The sequence below is a fragment of the Notolepis coatsorum genome, assembly GCF_963971535.1.
Source record: "Notolepis coatsorum genome assembly, chromosome: 1".
Lineage (NCBI taxonomy): Eukaryota > Metazoa > Chordata > Actinopteri > Aulopiformes > Paralepididae > Notolepis > Notolepis coatsorum.
The window spans coordinates 176,543,147-176,564,946 of record NC_140165.1 but is presented as its reverse complement, the minus strand read 5'-3'; the positions used below and the strand labels follow the sequence as shown (position 1 = coordinate 176,564,946).

Here is a 21,800-nt window from a genome sequence, read left to right as displayed (position 1 = left end):
CAACGGCTACCTGGAGCACAGATCCTGCAGGGGCATGACTTGAAGACGATTGGCCGCCACAAACAGGTCCTCTGCCGTGTCCAGGGACAGTCCTGCCTCGCCCGTGTAGACAAATTGGATTACGGTCTCCATGACGGACGGTGTCACCTCCTCCAGTCGGATCTCGTTGAGGCGGGATTCCACTAGAGGGCTGGTGAACATGGCGCGAAAATACGGGCTGACCGCTGCCAAGAGCACCCTGGCAGAGAGATGGAGAGAGTGGAGGAAGTGAATCAAACATGCCATTTGGTTAAACGGACCAGAAAAGCCATTTGTGGGCCGCATCAAACCAAATGTCTGTGATCGAAACCACTGTGAAGAGTTCAGTTTATATGTTATTATCTACCCAATATCTGATGGTGAAACGCTGTGCGTGGGGTACCTGTAATTCGGACACCAGGTACCCTGAAAGACTGGATGGAGGAGTATATTTTGTACCTTTTCCGAAGCCCAAAAGAAAACTTGGCAAATGCAAGCAGTGGATTCTGTTGTCGTCGACCACATACACAACTGAATGTGAAGACTAGGGCTGCAACTAATGACTATTTTGGTAGTAGACTAATCTGTCGATTATTTTTTGATTAGTCGACTAATCGAAAAACAATTATATAAAAAAAATTAAAAATGTGCACTACCTATCTTTGTGAAAGTGGCTTCTCAGCTCTGGTCCGGCTGAAGACAGAGCAGAGGAACAGATTGGACATTGAGCATGACCTCAGAGTTGCTTTGAGACTCTTGTCAGGACCAAACAACATCCCCAGTTATCCCATTAGTTCCCCCAAAATTACTGTCGGTCTGTTATGTTATGAAGTCATCAGCTGGCTGGACCAGAGCTGAGAAGCCACTTTCACAAAGATAGGTAGTGCAAAAAAATAATAATAATAATAATATTTTTTTTATTTTTGAATGACTAATCGACGCAACAATTCCTCGTCGACGATTTTTTATAATCGACGTCGTCGATTATGTCGACTAATCGCTGCAGCCCTAGTGAAGACCATTACCAAGGACACTTATGTTTGCTCAAAGGTAAGGTAAATTCATAAAGACATAATATTTGTATTTTGTATTTATTGGTTTAAAATACAGAGACAGTGCATATTAAGGAACATTTGACTGTAAATATGCCAGTTTAGCCAAGTTGGCTAATTTTCAACTGTAGTCTCTGGGGCAGGTGACATTTGACGGCATGTATTAGAAACGTAGACCAAACTATTAGTTTGCTAACGTTTGACTTTGACTGCCAACTAGCTAGCGTATATCCAGCCCAGCTAGCTAACGTTAGCTGCCAACATGTTTGCCGTCTACTTCCGTCCTCGCTAGTTAGCTGGTGCTTTTGCTAACTGTCTTTTCACCCCAAAGCACTTCAGAGATGGGAAGCCAACTCTGGAAAATCCAGATCCCATCCGGGCTCTCGTGTCTGCTCCGAAAAGACACAGACCCTCACCCAAAAAAAGGTAACGTTACAGTCAGCCAGGTGCATAACAGTGGAAATGATGACCAACAAGGACAGTTATAGTTATAGATGTAATGTAGTGACCACCATTGATAGTATAAAGAACTGGCTAACAGACAACAGGTTGTCACTGCATCTTTAAAAAAGAAAAAGAAAAACTGAAACATGAATGAACATAAACATGAATGAACTGAAACATGAATACTACTACATGCACTAAGAATGCTCGATGCACTTCAGATGCCATAGTGCCACTTGAAACCAGTAACAACAGGGACAACGATGTAAATAAGTCCTGGACTTTTCATTTTATCCTTGACAAGGCAAATACAAATGTTGATATGTCAAAGTTGTTATGTTTGTTGTCAATAAAATCCACTTTGAGCTGCATTTTATGTATGAAAGATGCTCCATAAATGAACTATTATTATTATCCATCTATGCCAGGGGTAACCAGTCCGAGACTAAGAGCCACAAAAATTACTGTGGTACCACAAAGAGCCACACCATATACCAGCGTTTCTCAACCTTTTTTTTCAGTCACGGCACCCTTCATGTGTTTATAGGTCTCACCCTCTGAAGTTGCTAATGTCTTTTTTATTTGGGCCTCACAGGGTTAAAAGTACCCTGTGAGACCCACGGTTGCAAAATCACTTTGCCATTTAAAAAAAGAATGTTTATTTAAATTTTTTTAAAGGGGAACTATTTTACAATTTCTTTCACTATTTGGGCACTTTTACACAATTCCTGTGAGTCTATGGAACACATGTGGGGGGAAAAAAATCATTGTTTTGTATTTCTAATCAAGTACTCAAAAAACGCATTTTTCTACCTCAAGATCTTAAGCCGTTTTGAGGCTGGGCTCCAACCACTGTGTGGCCTGGTGCCAACTGCCACATTATTATGCAGCTGAGAAATCTCTGACATCACAGATATGCACATTTTCAGATGACTCAGTTCAGTGAATATTGCGAGAGGAGAATTGGAAGAATGCGCCAATATGAGAATTAGAGACATAGATCCTATTAATATAAGTCCACATAGCTAAGAAACAATGGTAAACACTGAAAAAGGCCATTTATAAGATAGTTCCCCTTTAAGCACATGTATAGTCAATTGGTCCTGTAGGCGCCATTTCATTTGATTTAATAGTTTTGACTAAATAGCGCCGCCACTGGTCGCCTCGTAAAATGGCACCATGGTCCTCCTATTAATTATGGCCCAGCTGTGTGTAAACGCACGCCAGACGAGAAACAGTTTTTCAACCGCTCGCTTGCTACACACACACACAGCGCAGATTGAATGAATGAAAGACTGAAAAGAAAGACTTTGTTTAGAATCATTTTGAGTTTATTTGAAACCCTTTTGCTGCGCCTGTTTGTTTTGAAACCCTTTTAGTACAAGTCTGGAGCCTGTTTTGTTTCATTGTTTTCTCCGTTATTATTTGAAACTTTACGCAACTCCTTCCATAAAACTCAACCGGTTCGAACCCATCGGATGCAACTATCAACAAACATCAAACAGTGAGTAACAAACAGCCCAAGTCAATGTGGTGTGAGCGCGTTGAAGACGTATCCTGGCTTAGATAGGCAAATTGAGCCTACATTCAAGTTGAAAAACTTTGTGATACGGACACAATGAATGGAATTTGATGGATCAAAAGGATCTAATGGATGTGTCACGCTATTGAGAACAATGGAATGTGCAATACAATTGGATAATGAACGCGAAAGATGCGCACTTAAAATGGTATCAAACGGATCTACTGGATGTGTCACGCTATTGAGAACAATGGAATGTGCAATACAATTGGATAAATGAACGCGAAAGATGCGCATTTAAAATGGTATCAAACGGATCTAATGGATGTGTCACGCTATTGAAAACAATGGACTGTGCAATATGATTGGATAAATGAACGCGAAAGACGCGCACTTAAAATGGTATCAAACGGATCTACTGGATGTGTCACGCTATTGAAAACAATGGACTGTGCAATATGATTGAATAAATGAACGCGAAAGACGCGCATTTCAAAATGGAATTGGAGGATCAAAGTATCTAATGGATGTGTGATTCTATTAAAGATAATGCAATGTGCGATGTCATGTGGATAAATGAACACCAAAGACGCGCATTTAAAGTGGATTTGAAGGAATATATGTCGTCATCAAATAAACCTGTGCACCGTTATAAATAGATAAATAGATGCTTAACGATGTCTGGACAAGATAAAGAGGAATTGGGCCATTCTGATGCAGCTGCTGTGATTGTGACTGAAGGTTCTGATGCAGCTGCTGTGATTGAAGTTACCACCGTTCACACTTCTGATACAAATGTTAACTTGCCTGTGGTTGAGGGAAAGAGACAAGTGAAACCCACGCAACGGGCACTTGAGGCTAATTATACAAAACAATGTAATCGAAGAAAAGCTAAACTTGGACAACTCACAAGCAAAAGAAATGTGTTACAAGCACTTATGGTTGATTACAATAATGTGGAATTGGTTAAACAAGAATACAATGAATTTAATTCTAAAACAAATGACTTCAAATCACTTCACAAAACAGTACAGCAGCTATTATCAGAAGAGGAAGCGGCAGAAGAACAATATCAGTGGTACATGCCGAAGTTCAAAATCATATGTGAATTTCATGATAAGGTTATAGAATGGATAAATAATGCCCCTGCAGCTATGGCACAAAAGCCACCAGAAGTGACACCAGCACAAAGTGTGAAATCATTTGGCAATAATTCAGTTGGCATGAAATCCACTTCAAGCACCGCAGCATTAAGACAGGTAGAGGCCGAAAGAGCCAATCTAGCCACACGTTCTGCTTATCTCAAACAAAGACAAGCATTTGAATTTCAGGAGGCACAGCTCAAAGCAAGAAAGGAAGCATTTGAATTGGAAGTGGAAATTGCAGCTGCTGATGCCATGTTAAAAGTTCTGGATGTTACTAAACATGTAGACACCAGGCTTGATGTTAACCCCTTAATCCACATCAATGAATATTTTGACTCAATGCAATCCTTACCAGTGGACAGCCATAAGGTTAATTATAGATTGGATGATGAAGAGGAAGATGATGACTATGAAGAGAATAATGATGGATGATGAAAATTATGAATTTGAAGGAGCAGCTTCCCATCCACCACTGAGACGAAGGTCTCAACATGCCCCTAGTGGCCAATTACGGCAGCCACAGAAACAAATGGCTCAGCAGCCTACAAGGTCACGAATGCCTGTTGCTCACCAACAACCCCAACAGCCTAACCCAAACTTTGGCTTGCAAGATGGTGCTCAGGTTAATGTTCAACCAGGCGGAGCCATGATGGACATTTTGAGAAAACAAAATGAAATCACAGAAATGTTCATTCAAGAACAGAGGTTCTCACTCTTGCCTTCTAGAGAGATTCCTGTTTTTAAAGGTGATCCATTAAGTTATGTCTCTTTCATTAGTACATTTGAACATTGTATAGAAAGCAAGACAACAACAGAGATCGACTGCTCTTTCTTGAACAGTTTACAGATTGAGAACCAAAGGCAATTGTGAGAAGCTGCCTTCACATGGATTCCCAAAAAGGCTATGTGAAAGCAAAACGGCTGCTACGCAAACATTTTGGAAATGAGGTTTTCATTGCTGCTGCCTATCAGGAACAAATTCTGAATTGGGATACAATCCGATCGGAAGATGGTAAAGCCTTACACAAATACTCACTCTTCTTGAGAACATGCTGCAATGCTATGAGCAATAATGAAATTCTGCAAGACATGAACAATCCTACACACTTGAAATCTGTCTTGTCAAAACTGCCATTCAAGCACAGAGAGAGGTGGAGGACAGTAGCATATGGTTACTATGAGCGTACACACAGAAGAGCTAAGTTCCCACAACTTGTAAATTTCATTGAAAGGCAAGCAAACATTGCCATTGATCCCCTCTTTGGAGAAATACAAGACACAAAACCGAAAGACAAGAGGACAATCCCTTCTCCCCGAAATAGTAATTTGAAATACATACCAGTTTCATCATACACTAAGAGCAGTTTTGCCACAGTAACCGAATCCTCAGAACCAAAGTCACAGTCAAGCACAAGTAGCTCTGCAGCCGTGCAACAGAAAACATGTTTCTTTTGCAAAGAAAACCACAGCACAGACCTGTGCAAGACATTGGATAAGAAAATACACAAAGACAAAGTTGAGTTCTTTAAAGTAAATGGTTTATGTTTCGGTTGTGTGACTCAAGGTCACATGAGTAAGGACTGTGAAAGACGTGTGACTTGTAAGATATGTACAAAGAAGCATCCTACTGTGTTGCACATTTAATTTAAAAAAGATACAAGTCAAACTAGTCCAAGCACCGATAGCATGTCAGTGGGCAGTGCATTAGTCACCATGAAAAGGCCTATCCATACTGGGGCCGGTGACCAACACAAATTGTCAATTGTTCCTGTGCAAGTCAAGTTGTCAAATTCGAATCAGGTACTTCAAACGTACGCTTTCCTTGATCCAGGAAGCACTGGAACCTTCTGTACTGAAGCTTTAAGGAAGCAACTGAATGCTAAGGCGACACCAACTGGAATCATACTTCGTACTCTAGGACAAGAAAGGGTCATAAGTATTAACCGAATCAATGGGCTGGAAGTGTCAAGTCTTGAAGGAGATGATTTCCTAAAACTGCCACCACTCTATAATCAAACAGAAATTCCTGTAACCAAGCAACAAATTCCCACTCAGGATGATGTGCAAGAATGGAACTACCTAAAAGAGGTTAAGTTGCCATATATTGATGCAGATATTGGACTCCTGATTGGTAATGATGCAGCTAAGTTTATGGAACCGTGGGCAGTAATTAATAGCAAGGGTAATGGGCCCTATGCTGTAAAGACAAGACTTGGATGGGTGGTTAGTGGGCTTCTACACAAACCCACAATAAGCCATAAGCAGCCAACCCATATTTCCGGCAATCGCATATCAATAATACATTTGAATGACCTCATGATCCAAATTCAAGAAAGATGTGGAGTTTCACAAAGAGTACACTGACTTTCTTGAAAGTGTCATTCAAAAGGGACACGCTGAAGCTGTGCCACAAGAGCAGTTAAATCTAGAGGAAAGAAGGACTCACCATAGAGTACGCCACCCAAAGAAACGCAGACTGCGTGTAATCATGGCAAAGGCAAGAGACGCCCCCTTGAAACGGGTTACAACACCCAGAATGGAACTTACTGCTGCAGTACTAGCAGTGAAAGTGAACAGGAATGTGGATGAAGATACATTCAGAACCCAAGTGAACACCAAGATCAACCCTGCAGACCATGTGTCCCGAGGTCTTACAGCCGATGCATTTTTAAAGTGTGAAAACTGGAAGAAGGGACCGGACTTCCTACAGGAAAAAGAAGAGACATGGCCTAACTTACCTGCTGATCTCACCCCCATACCAGCCCACGATCCGGAAGTCAAAAGAGAGAAGGTTGCAGTCAATACCATTCAGATGATGGATCAAGATCCTACTAGCACTCTCATACACCACTACTCAAGTTTCTACAAATTGAAAAGAGCTGTAGCATGGATGCTGTATTTGAGAACTCACCTTTTGCAGTTGAGTAAAAAAAGGAAAGATCTGATGCAAATTCAAGAACCAGACGCAGACAAACAAAGACAGACAATTGAAGTGGAGATGAAAAAATTCAAAAACACTGTAAAGGCACACAAACTCTCTCTGGATGAACTGGACATTTCAGAGATAGCCGTTGTAAAATTCTGTCTCAACCAAGGATTTCAAGAGGAAATCAAAACATTGCAGAAAGGAAGTTTGAACGTGCAGAAACACAGTTCAACCTACAAGCTTGATCCCAAACTTGAAAACGAAGCCATAAGAGTGGGTGGGAGATTAAGCAGAGCAGCCATGCCAGAAGATGCAAAGCACCCTGATATCCTCCCAAAAGACCATGTGTATGCAAAGCGCCATTGGAGACAAGTACCTGTCAGATCTATTTTGGACCAGATGGATAAAAGAATACCTACCTCTTATGAATGTACGTCAAAAATGGAACCGCATCCGCAGGAACTTTGAAAAGGAAGACATTGTGATCATAGCTGACACGAATGCACCAAGAGGATCCTGGATGTTGGCTAGAGTCCTGGAAACAATGCCAGACTCAAGAGGACTTGTGAGAGGTGTGCGTCTTCAGACAAAAACCAGTGTACTTGAAAGGCCCATCAGCAAGATTTGCCTGCTGGTGCCAAACTCAAATTAGGTACTGAAGATTCAAACAGGCCTATACACCATGCCTGTTTCCACCAAGTATTTATTTTGTTTTGAACATTTTGTATGGCTCCAGCAGTTTTTTGATTTTGTATTGTTATTAGAGCCTGCCCATAACAATAGGGGCCGGGTAAGTAGGAGCCATTTCATTTGATTTAATAGTTCTGACTAAATAGCGCCGCCACTGGTCGCCTCGTAAAATGGCACCATGGTCCTCCTATTAATTATGGCCCAGCTGTGTGTAAACGCATGCCAGACGAGAAACAGTTTTTCAACCGCTCGCTTTCTACACACACACACACACACACAGCTTGAATGAATGAAAGACTGAAAAGAAAGACTTTGTTTAGAATCATTTTGAGTTTATTTGAAAGCCTTTTTCTGCGCCCGTTTGTTTTGAAACCCTTTTAGTACAAGTCTGGAGCCTGTTTTGTTTAATTGTTTTCTCCGTTATTATTTGAAACTTTACGCAACTCCTTCCATAAAACTCAACCGGTTCGAACCCATCGGATGCAACTATCAACAAACATCAAACAGTGAGTAACAAACAGCCCAAGTCAATGTGGTGTGAGCGCGTTGAAGACGTATCCTGGCTTAGATAGGCAAATTGAGCCTACAGGTCCTGTTGTTCAGCCTCACAATGCTATTTGATAGTAAATGTGTTTATATGTCCCACCCTCTGGCCTCTGAAGTTGCTAATGTCTTTTTAATTTGGGCCTCACAGGGTTAACCTCTTAACACTTTGATTGCCTAAGGCTAAATTCATGATATACCATCCCTTGCCAGCTCTATTTGTCTATGGAAAAGTTCCCCTTCTTTGCAGGGCTATAACTTTTTAAATTCTATTGCTAAATTGCCATTATTAGGGTCCATTCAAGGTCCTATATGTATTGTTCATTGTGTAGCAACGTTAAACTTTTTCATTCACATATTCATAGTAAAATATGGTCTAAAGTATAAGTATGTTTTCATCTCTTTCTGCAGCTTTCTCCAGAACGTGATTTATAGCCCCAAATGCATTATATTAACGATGAAATACAGTTTGGTAGGAATCTGTGCGAGATAAAAAATTTCAATTGGACGTACTTCTAGAAGTTTCTACGTATCATCTGATGATGACCGGATGGGCGGGGGATCGTTTATAATTCCGTGGGCAGCGTTATATCATTCATCTAGTGTGGGTGATATGATCATCAGAGCAGTTTATATCGAACACGTTCAAAAATAACGCTGAATCTTACCGTATCTTCCTCACGCCGTTGGACGATGAGCGTGGAACTGAAATATTCCTATTATGGGATGTATAAATACACGATCCATTTCCAGGTTGTATAATAGTATATACGTCCAAATCATGTTGTTTATCGAGTTATTGGCAACGGATCGCTATGTATTGTGTCGAGATCGAGTCCCGGGACCTATAGAGAGTGCCCGGAAGTAATATATCAGCACTTCAACCACATAACTTCCTGTTTGGCGCTTCTGCCGATCGGCCACCAGATGGTGCTCTTGAACCGCTAGAGGTTTGAGAGGAGCTCAGAACTGTGTATGAAGGCTGCGGATGGAAAATATGATTCCGATCACAGATTTTTTTAAATATTGATATTAAAGACGAGTTACGGCGTCCTCGGCAACTTGAGCATGGCGGGGAAGGACGCCTAAACACGTTTTCGGCACTTAAAGTGTTAAGCCCGAGATATACAGTAAAAGTGTATATTTTCAGCATTACATTTGTTTACCAATTATTTTAACTGTTATTAGTGAAATATAAGATTATAGAAATCTCAGGGCATTGAGTCGGAAACCGGCGCATATTGACAGGAGGAAGTGGCACATCCAAAAGTGAGTGTAGTCTTTTGAAGGAAGAAACTCAGGGCTTTCAAATTTCGAAAAACTACCCTACCCAGCTCACACCAGCCCCCTGTCAATCATCTGACTTCTGGATTTACTTTTTTATTTCTCTTATTTTTTGGGATTATCTCCCACAAACCTGAACGTTATTGCCATAAAACAGAACACAGTTAGTTTCTCTACCTTTCTGTGAACGTCTTGCAAAAAACTGTGTTGCAATACGATGAAAAATGGTGGAGAAATTTACATTATAAAAAAGATGGCAGAATTCAGTACTGTATCTACAAAACCTTCCGTTTAATCATCTTCCCTTTATACATTTGCTTAGATTTTTCAGGTCTGGTAAATTTTAGCATGGTGTTATTCACAGTCAAAGATATATTTTTTTTTAAATAGAATTGATATTCTCCTTTGGTTCATTACAATTTACTCAAGCCTAGTAACAGACACACTATTTCTGACACTGATCCATATATGTCCCTAGATTCAGATACCAAGAACATGCAAATGGACCATTTAAAAAAAATGTTTAAATGTTTATTCTACGTCCTTGAGTGACGTAGAATATGTATGGATGGAAGAGCCGCACATTGACGGGCAAAGAACCGCATGCGGCTCGCGAGCCGCGGGTTGGCCACCCCTGGTCTATGCTTAGCTAATACTCAGCTTTTTGTGTTTTTTTCACAGAATGAGGTGTGCTGGAGATGTTACTGCCCTCACAGAGACGACACAGGTCAACCCAAGACAGGACATGAGTGACAATGAAAGAGGTCCGATTTATGTTTTTGGACTAAAGTGAGCATCATGGAATGTGTGCAGCTTGTTACGACCCTGGCTCAAGGGGAAGCAACATTAGTGCACACAGACATCAATGGTCTGTGTTTAAACCAAAAGACTATTCTAATTATGATAACTAGCTCAAACTAAAGATAAAAAATTGTGAAAAGGGAAGAGACACTGTTTCAACAATCTCTTCTAGCAACAGTCACCCTGCATGTGTGGGTGGGGAAGTGCCTTTAAGCCTGCAGGCAGGTGTCCAATTAGCAGCAATCAGCTAATTAGCAGCAGTCAGCTGCAGCCCAAGACACAGGACTAACATGGTACATAACATCTCCCCCACCAAAACGGTTGCCCAGGAGGCAACCACTACACATCAAACCACCAAACAGTGAGTCACTACCAAAAAGCGGCCATGGGTCGGCCCCTGTCGAGCACGACCATCAACCTCGTCGAATGCTCCCCACTGTGGAACATTCGACAATGCTGTTTAAAACAAAAAACAACACTGTCCCGACTCTCGGGCAAGCGAGACCTCACAAAAGGTTCCTCCACTGCGGTATATGGCTGGAGTGGGGCAGGCTCATCCTCCACTGAGGCGTAAGGCTTAGGACCCCATCAACAAACCTAGACCTTATCACATAATGAGCTCCATTTCAACAGGCCTCTCCACCGATACCGACCTGTCAAAAAGAGACTGCAAACCAAAATCAATATGAGAGCTAAGCTCACTGCGCTCAACAGGACAGAACACAGACGAACAAAAATCATAGGTCTCTGATACCACCACAGCGCCCATATCCATTCCTCCTGGCACTGGCAGTTCAGGATACTGCAAACCGTGAACATCCAGAGTAGGATGCACCGCCTCAGGTACAGCCCCACCGTCCCTGGAACATGGCAATACATCAGTCACAAAAGCGTCTGGAATACCATCCAAAATGGCGTCACACAAAATAACATTGTCTTGATCAAAATGGTTGCCACTCATCAGACCAGGTCGTGAAGGCGGCTACTGCTGTACAGGGGAGCATGTCTATGTTCCCCGGGTTCTATGTTCCCCACTTTGATTGATTGATAGATTGAAAATTTTAGACCACCAGCCCTGATTCCAAACTCTAACCTTAACCAGTTCGAACGAGGGCCTAAGCTTAACCGTTCTAAACAAGGCGGACATTAATAATTAATAAAATAATAAAAATGTCAACGGTGTCACATGAATCAACAACATCTCTCATAGCATCCTTCCCACTCATCCTCCAATTCGTCCGTGGCCTCAGCCACCGTACAGGCTGGGAAGACCTTGAGACACTGCGCTGCCAGATCATCTCCTGCCACATACATATCCGGCACGCATGTCACCTTCGGTTCCACCACCGGGTCTGACCCAAAGGCACAATCAAGAAAATCATTATGCAGAGGTACATCCACAGTGTGCATTCCAAAATTCTCAACAGGGTCACTTTTCAATTCAACAAAGAATGTGTCACTAAGTGTAATGTCACAAGTTGAAGTATCAACAACATCACTTTTGTCCTTTGATATTGCCCGTGTCACAGCACACACAGGGAACACTCCTGGATGTTTCTGTGCCAGCTCATCAGGGACCTCAGAAACCACAGGGATGTGAATTACAACTGGAGTAACCAGCACTTTGTCACCAGCCAAATCATTCCCTAGAATGAAGGACACACCTCTTATGGGGATGTGAGAACATACCCCCACAACAACATTGCTTGATACTAAGGGAGAGCTGAGTGTGACCTCATGCAAAGGTGCATCCACAAATCCACCTGCAAAGCCACAAACAACGACACCGGAATGCAATGAAGACTTTTCTGAAAACGGCAAAATCCCCTCCAGAATGAGGGACTGAAAAGCTCCGGTATCTCTCCATATTGTTATAGCCTGCTTTGACTCTAGTGCATCAGTCAGGGAAACAAATCCATCCATCATAAATCTTGAGGAGCCCTCAACCTCTTTGTCCACACCTGTTATACTTCCCCCATCACCCTCCAACGTCGGCATAGGTATTCTGCATATGGATTCCACCAGAGCCACAGTTTTGAAATGTTTCTGTTCAAGCACAGGGCACCCAGCAACGATATGACCAGGCTCCTTACAGTAGAAACATATAATCCCCTCTGGGAATGCACTAGCAGAACCACCATGCCTATAAGGTGAAGTAAACTGACCAGTAGACACAGGTTTTGGGAAACGGCCCCCCTGAAAAGGACGCCTCCCCCTGGACTCAACACGGTAGTCCTCCACAAAGACGGACTTGTGTGTAGGGATGGGAATTGATAGGATTTTATCGATACGATTCCATTATCGATTCTGCTTATCGATTCGATTCTTTATCGATACCCTTATCGATACCTGATCAATTTATAATTTACATAAATAAATTGGAAATGCAACAGAACTACATTTACATTTACATTTAGCTGACGCTTTTATCCAAAGCGACTTACAAGTTCTGTACGACAAGCCATCAGGAAGGGCACAACTCTATCAGCTGAGCAACAATGTTCATCAAAGTGTTGAGTGCTACAGTGTAGGTTAGTTTATTAGGACAAGTGCATGACAGTACGGTTAGTTAGTAGGGCTGCAACTAATGACTAATTTGGTAGTCGACTAATCTGCCGATAATTTTTTCGATTAGTCGACTAATCGAAAACCAATGTAAACAACAAAAAAATTAATTAATTACCTATCTTTGTGAAAGTGGCTTCTCAGCTCTGGTCCAGCTGAAGACAGAGCAGAGGAACAGATTGGACATTGAGCATGACCTCAGAGTTGCTTGTCTACCATCACCCCAGACTTTGAGACTCTTGTCAGGACCAAACAACAACATCATAACATGATGATTGTTGTGAAGGATCAGATTAAACCGAATATATATATTTATTTATGGATATATATTTAATAGTATTTGTATATCGTTTGATATCCCTTGTATATTCCTTGTACATATACACTGAATATCCCTTTATTCTACTACAGCCCATAATAGTTCATTCTCTTATTGGACAAAAGGACCAGGCGCCAGGGACAAGCCCCTGGCGTTCAAGTTCAAAGGTACCGACGAGACATGCCTTTACTAGCCTCAGCTCCGCGCAGGAATACGGCTACCGAAAGCAGAGCGGCACTACTTGTCCGCTGTGCATATAAATATGGCGCAAGAAATGTAGAATTCCTCTTAGTCCTTTACCCTTCTACCCAACTAAGTAACAAGACGTGAAGCCTAACCCCACGATACCGCGTGCGGTGTAGTACGGCCTGTTTGGCCTTAGAATAGCAGTGAGACCTCGTGCGAATTAATAGCTGAATTGCCAGAGTTTGGCACCGTATTTCTATTAAGTAATAATAGTCTATTATGTATGGTGCATCGTTCGGTTAGAGTTCTAAAGTGAGCAGCACCCCCATCGTTTCCTCGCGTTATCTAGAGTCTTAACCAGGCTGGGCAGACCACGCGTGGTGCTTTCATCCGAGGAGTTCTGGGCGAGGACGAGTGGACCTGCACATTGGATTACCTACCCCGACGACTGCTGAGCCCTATACGGCATGGAATATCTATTTGCTTTGGTGCTTTGATTTGTGGAGCGGATAATCGCCAACACCGGTGAGTGTTGGATTTACCCCGAGAGGAGCCAAGGTGAGACGGCGCTCAGACCAGACTGAGGTCGCCTCGCTTCTTCTTCGTTGTGGACCGACAGCTACAGCTATCGTCTACAAGAGAGCCCAAGTGTATTCATCTGTGGATCAAGGTTCCACGGGCACTGTTTTCTGTACCTGAATTCTCCCTGGAAATCGTTGACCAGACGGGATACAGCCGACGGCTCTCCTACCCCCCCTACTGGCTTACAACCGGCGGGACCCCTTCAGTATATTATCCAGCTATAATCATTAAGTGACCATCGCTATAATCCCCTAAGAGCCAGGTTGTATACTTGCTTCCTGTGTAACCAGAGATTGGACATTCAGTGTTGATTTGCATACGAGTACTCATTTGCCTTACAAGAGCATTCAATTCAAATCATAAATGTAATAAGTAATTATTATATGTACCTTTTGCTATATATTAAATATTTGACTATTACCTTTGTGTGGACCTGATTTCATATGTGGGAAAGTGTTCATCATACTTAGATATCGTGTACTGTATGGCCAGTAATTAAAGTACATAAAGCGGTAGTGGTTTAATGATACCATACTTATCAATACAGTCAGGGAATTGTACCCCTCAGTTACAATGATCCCATAGCAAATTAAAATAATGACTCATGAAACATTTGAATTTGGATCTTTAAGCCACTTTAAATGAAAATGTATTTGAAGAACAATACAGCAATCACTCATAACAAGATAAATAAATTAAATAATACAAATTAAAGTGGAAGTGTACTTTAAATAACGTTTGTTTGCTGTGTGTGAGAGGAGTCCGTGTGTGTATGTGTGTGTGTCTTACTCTGATCGCTGTGTGAGTGAGAGGAGTGTGTGTACTGTGTAATTTGTGTGTGTGTCTTACTCTGATCGCTGTGTGAGTGAGAGGTGTGTACTGTGTAATTTGTGTATGTGTGTGTGTCTTACTCTGATCGCCGTGTGTGAGTGAGAGGAGTGTGAATGTGTGTGTGTCTTACTCTGATCGCTGTGTGTGAGTGAGAGGAGTGTGAATGTGTGTGTGTCTTACTCTGATCGCTGTGTGTGAGTGAGAGGAGTGTGTATGTGCGTGTGTCTTACTCTGATCGCTGTGTGTGAGAGAGAGGAGTGTGAATGTGTGTGTGTCTTACTCTGATCGCTGTGTGTGAGTGAGAGGAGTGTGTATGTGTGTGTGTCTTACTCTGATCGCTGTGTGTGAGTGACAGGAGTGTGTATGTGTGTGTCTTACTCTGATCGCTGTGTGTGAGTGAGAGGAGTGCGTGTGTAATGTATTGTGTGTCTAGTCTGATCATCATCTCCTGCAGGGGAACAATGTTTTCAATGTCCAAAATTTGCTATGGGATCATCATGTTATGATGTTGTCTGGAACCCTGAGAAGCCACTCTCACAAAGATAGGTAGTGCACAAAAAAAAAAAAAAAAAAAAAAAAATTTAATGACTAATCGACGCAACAATTTCTCGTCGATGATTTTTTATAATCGACGTCGTCGATTATGTCGACTAATCGTTGCAGCCCTATTAGTTAGGGTTAGATATATTTTTTTTTATTCAGATAATGGTTGAAGAAGTGAGTCTTTAGTCGACGGCGAAAGATTGGACGTGATTCGGCTGTCCTAACTGGGGTGGGTAGTTCATTCCACCATTGTGGGGCAAGGACTGAGAATAGGCGACTTCTCTTTGATGACCCTCCCGGAGCTTGGATAGGAGTAGGTCTGAGGCGGCCAGAAGATGCAGAGCGTAGGGGTCTAAGCTGGTTAGAATAACAACATGCAACTTGACATTTCTGATTGTCATTTATTGTTGAGCCCCCATGTCAGAAAAATACAAAAACTTTAAAAAATAAAACATTAACTATAGCCTACACTTAAATAAAATAATGTATTTGAGATTCTCTTAAAATGTATTTTATTTTTTTATTCTTAAACTAATTTAATCTATTGAATAACAGGTCGTTATTCCTCCGACTTCTGTCTCACACACACACACACACACACAGACAGAGACAGAGCTCCCTCCCCGGGCCCCTGTCCTAGGGGTGGACGGTATAAACGGTATACGGTATAAACGGTATGAATTTGCTCTACGGTATGGATTTTGACTATACCGTGTAACCGGTAGGGCAGCTCTAAAATAGCAATGACGTCATGTAACCACAGCGCGACTATTTCAATCGCATTTGCCCCTAAAAATAGATTGAATTAGTCATAGATAATAGATATGAGCAAACTGGAAAAAGTTATTTAGGAGGCTTCGCGCAGTGGGCGCACTGGGCGTGTCAACACGCAATTGTCATTTCATAATAAACACATATCACCGTGGTGCACAGCAAGTTTCAATTTCAGTTCCTGGCATTTTTAACCAGTGGAGAAAGGTAAGAGATCTTACCTATCGTTTTTCTTATATGAATTATTCTACGTTAATAAAACATACCTGGTGATCAACTACAGTTTGCTGTAAACATTATGATATGTGTGTAGTGTTATGATAACGACGGGAGGACGGCTGCTGCAGCAGTGGATTTGCGAAATAGCATGCAGCTGCAGAGCCGCAGAGCCAGTGGCTCTTTCAGGTCTGGTCACAGGCCCGCTCAACAGCGCCCCCCCACCAAACGGCTGAACGACCTGAAAGAGCCACTGGCTCTGCGGCTCTGCAGCTACATATGCTTCTAGCAAAATCCAGCCCCGCTGTTTGCAATGGGAGCAGCACGGAGTCTCGACTCGGGACTTATTTTATTTGGAATATAATGACTTTATACGCAAAAGTAGCCTAGTTTTAAGTTAAAATATTATAAATCTACATGCCTTGAGGATGTCATTCTTTATATAGCCTGCCTATCAGGCAAAAAAAATTATTCTAACGGAAACACTGATACCGTGATATATACCGTTACCGTCTATGCTTCAAATTATACAGTGATATAAATTTTAGACCATACCGTCCACCCCTACCCTGTCCTATAAGGTATTGGCTTGTGTTGCTACACGGACACATTTGTATGTTGCACCACCATGGTACTTCCTGGCTTACAGTGTAGACTTGTAAACAAACACTGCGGCTCTTATTATATGTGAACTAAAGAGTACAAGGTTTACACAACAGCCCCCACTTGCTGTTTTATTGTATTTGTACCTGTACTATCCGCTGTCAGCTGTTTATCTCTCTTTGTGAGCTTGATTAAATAGCGTTAGCTCACGTTAGATAGCGTTAGCTCCGCGGCTAATTTTAGCTCACCCTGACCTAAATCAATGACTAGGTTCTAAAGCAGGGAGGGGCAACTGGCGGCCCGCGGGCCGCATGCGGCCCTCACCGACGTTCCATGCGGCCCCAGGCCAATATTTATAAAAAAAAAAAAAAATTATTTTTAATTTTTTTTATTTTTTGGTATTGTATTCGACTAAGAAGAGTTGGCAGTCAACTATGGCTCCTTTCGATCGATTAGTCGACTATTTGACTAATAGGGGTCAGCCCTAGTGTGGACATATGAAACGCTGTTGAAAGTGCCGTGCAGCAATATGGGGGTTTTGATAAACTGTCGGCTGTTGTTACCGATGGAGCACCGGCAATGAAAGGAAAACGCACAGGATTCGCCGGGCTTCTAAGGCAGAGTGGCGTTGAGTGTCCAATGCTGCACTGCATTATACATCAGGTAAGTTCGCTAACATAATTTCCATCTATTGTGGGTCACTAATAATGACCAATGCGAGTCGAGTGTAGTAAAATTATATGCGAGTCGTTAAATCGTTTTTATTTTTTTTTATCTGATATAGGAGGCTCTCTGTGCCAAGAAGCTTGACTACAGCCATGTTATGGATTTGGTTACCAAGGTTACCAATCTAATTCGTGGAGGCAACAGGTCACTAAACCATAGAAAGTTTGTCTCCTTTTTGGAAGAGATGGACACTGATTATGGCGACTTGCAGCTACACACAGAAATCCGATGGCTGAGCCGTCGGAAAGTACAGGAAAGACATTGAAACACTGCAAATGCAATTCAATGATCGGTTTGAAGATTTCAACGGCATGCAGTCACGGATAGCGCTGTTTGCCGGCCCCCTCACCGCTACGGTGTCAGAGCAGCCCCCACCGTTGCAGCTTGAACTGTGCGAGCTACAGTCGGATCCTTTTTTCAAGCAAAGAGAAATGAGAGGGGAATTTCGTTTTGGAAACTGCTACCTGAGCCCCGCTTCCCACTCCTCAGGGACTTTGCCCTCTCTATGGCCAGTATGTTTGGGAGCACATACATATGTGAGAGCAATTTCTCAAACATGAAGCACATCAAGTCAAAGGAGAGAAACAGGCTGTCGGATGAAACATTATTTCATCTGATGCAGATTGCATGCACAAACATTGAAGTTGACATTCCTGCTATTGTGCGCCAACAAGAGAGACCACAAGTGTCTCATTAAAGACAGGGGGGGAGGAGATGATGAAGAGGTGTAGAGGGGGGGGGGAAGGAGATGATGAAGAGGTGTAGAGAGGGGGGGGGGGGAGGAGATGATGAAGAGGTGTAGAGAGGGGGGAAGAGATGATGAAGAGGTGTAGAGAGGGGGGGAGATGATGGAGAGGTGTAGAGAGGGGACCATTATTATTATTATAACCATTATTGACCCACTGTGGGGCGAGGGTGAATGTCATGCCAGTTTGATAAAGGGTCAATGGGAGGCATGTAGTATTGCACTTTACTTTACTTGCACTTTACTTGTTTACTATAGTGTTCAGATAACACTAATAACACAAACACAAAGCAGCATTCCTGCTGCATTTCACTACAACAGTAAATCAAAAGTGCAATAATAAATGATTGTTAAATGTATACACTTTTATCCTGCTACTAAACAAAACATTCCTGAGTGCTTCATATCCATAACATGCATTTCAGTGTTATAATGTTTTGTTTAGTAGCAGGATAAAAGTTTATACATTTAACAAAATCATTTATTATTGCACTTTTGATTTACTGTTGTAGTGAAATGCAGCAGGAATGCTGCTTTGTGTTTGTTGAGCAGTGGGCTTTAAGTTCATAAATTTATTTTATTAGAAGCCTTAATTATAATTGATCATTTTTGTATATATTTGGGGTTACACAGCAATACTTTTAAATTCAGCTGTTTATAAATTCATAAAGTTGAAATTGCATTACTAAATGCATTTGAAATGGAATAAAAACAAAGTTACAACAAATTATAATTGTTTATATACCTTGTGACTATTAGGGCTATTTGAGTGATGGGGTACTACTGGCGGGACTGCCGATAAACAATGCGGCCCCCCAGATTGATTGTGGACATTTTGTGGCCCTCACCATATACAAAGTTGCCCACCCCTGTTCTAAAGCATTCAAGTACCGTACTTTTCGGACTATAAGCCGCGGCTTTTTTCCCAATTTTTCGACCCTGCGGCTTATATAACGGTGCGGCTTATATGTGACTCGACGTGACCAAACCCGAAAATGTAAAAATCAAAATATTGCTTTTTTGACTGCATTGAAATGTTATTTATCTGTTCCCTTATTTGCTAAACTTAATACAACTTGTAAATGAGTTAATTCTTGTTATTTGTCCGACAGTATTGTGTCCCAATGCTAATTACATATGGTAATTAAACATTAAAACACCTGCGGCTTATAGTCCAGTGCGGCTTATATATGTACACATCATTCAATTTAGCTGCTGCGGCTTATAGTCAGGTGCGGCTTATAGTGCGAAAAGTACGGTAGTTTTCACTGCACATAGAAGTAGCCAAACAGCGGGAGCATTTCGGGAGCATATTACCAAAATCCAGGCAATTTCGAGCCCTTAAGGAATCAAATAAGTCTGCCATGGCTACATGCTAACGCTAACGTTGTTTTGAAAACCTGGCAGCGATAAGGGAATCGAAAGTCACGGGAGGCACACGGTTCCAGGCATCGGCCAATTAGGAACCGGTTTTCGATTCCCATCCCTACTTGTGTGTCAACACAAACTCATCAGCCAAGACGGCAGCGTCGCCCATCTTCAATACCTTACGCTCGTTTAGATGAGTGGAAACGATATCAGGAACACATCTTTTAAATTTTAATATAAAGGGCACATGGGACATTCTAAATAAGGTAATGGGAAATAAATCAGCGTCCATAAAAATGCCTAGCCATTTCATTAGTAATAGTAAGACTATATTCATATACTATGAATGAGGTGGTTAATGAATTCAACTATTTTTTTGTGAATGTGGGGCCACATCTGGCAGATGCCATTGAAAAACACGATGAAAGAGTCAAGAGTCAAGTCAAGTCAAGTGTTTTGTAATGTAACCATTACAGGAAGGATGGAGAGGAGATAGTAAAGTACTGCAGTTTTTGGGAAATGTCAGTTAAGCTAGGGTTGGGCGATATAACGATAACGATAAATATCGCGATATATTATAATAATCGATATCGAATAAAAAAAAAAAAAAAAAAAATTTTTTAAATATATATATATATATATATTTTTTTTTTTGACCTGCAACAGGGCAGTTTTAAAACCAGAGACAGTGGACAGACTTGTCTTTCTTGCCTGCAAATTAAAGTAATGGCTTTGCTTGTCCAAATGACAATACTGACCAAATTGAGATTTATTTTTCTCTTGTCCAATTATTTTGTTTACTTTCTAATTTAAAATACAGTTTGAAACAGTCTGTACACAGTAGGCTATGTGTTCAAGTTCAAGTTTCAAGTTCAAGTTTCTTTAATAGTTGTCATACAGAAGTACAGAATACTTTTATACAAAATGCTTCTTACTGTTACGCTCCAGAGACTGTGCTAGACAAGATAAGTATCAAATAACATAGTATAGCATGTAAATTAGAAGTAGAAAATGAGGTCACAGTGTTCAGTATAGACATATGTACAATGTTCGATGCAGAATAGACGTAACTGAGTTACCATATAATATACAATATACTATGCAGTGTACTAATATACAATACTATAAGTGCAAAGCAGAAATGGGATGAGGTACAATTTAGGTACAATTTACAGTAAGGTGTACGAGTTGTAGTGCAAATCCTTTATCAATAAATATAAAGTGTGGGGAGTGGGTGCTACAGTGTGTTTGTTTAAAGTGAGTGTGTGCGTGTGGATGTGTGTGCTATGTGCGTTTGATGGTTGTGGTGTAGTGTTCATTGTTCGTTGAGCAGCCTGATGGCCTGGGGATAGAAGCTTCTTCTGAGTCTTTCTGTGCTCGCCTTGAGACTCCGGTATCGCTTGCCTGACCGCAGCAGTTCAAAGAGGCAGTTGTTTGGGTGGCTGGAGTCCTAGCAGAGCTAGTCTCCAGTCATGAGTCACGGTGCACATGTGCGGTGGTTTGTCCACCAAAAAAGCACCAAAAGATAGAAAAGAAACTAGCAGAGGCAGAACTGTTCAACTCCCCTGGAGCCACAGCCAGCAGAGAAACCGGTTTACTTTCGCTTTCAAACCAGCTGCAGCCTGAGAACTGGAGTGTGAGGGGATGTAACACTAAAGATGGCAGCAACGACAAAGAATTGCTGCAAAATAAACATACATCTGTTTAATAAAAAAATGTAATACCGTACTTTTCGCACTATAAGCCGCACCTGACTATAAGCCGCAGCAGCTAAATTGAATGATGTGTACATATATAAGCCGCACTGGACTATAAGCCGCATGTGTTTTAATGTTTAATTACCATATGTAAGGAGTGGAGACTGCGGCTTAATTTGACTCAACACGGGAAACTTCACCCGGCCCGGACACGGAAAGGATT

General features: G+C 41.6%; 1 protein-coding gene across 1 annotated transcript in view; it reads right to left on the bottom strand.

Moving 5' to 3' along the window:
* The window catches only part of LOC311228121 (kelch repeat and BTB domain-containing protein 8), a 61,460-nt gene that overhangs the window by 4,322 nt on the left and 35,338 nt on the right, over positions 1-21,800 (bottom strand). Inside the window, exon 4 of the mRNA XM_084314034.1 lies at positions 11-238. Coding sequence (XP_084170160.1) covers positions 11-238 — 228 coding nt within the window. The remainder of the gene's footprint in view (positions 1-10; positions 239-21,800) is intronic.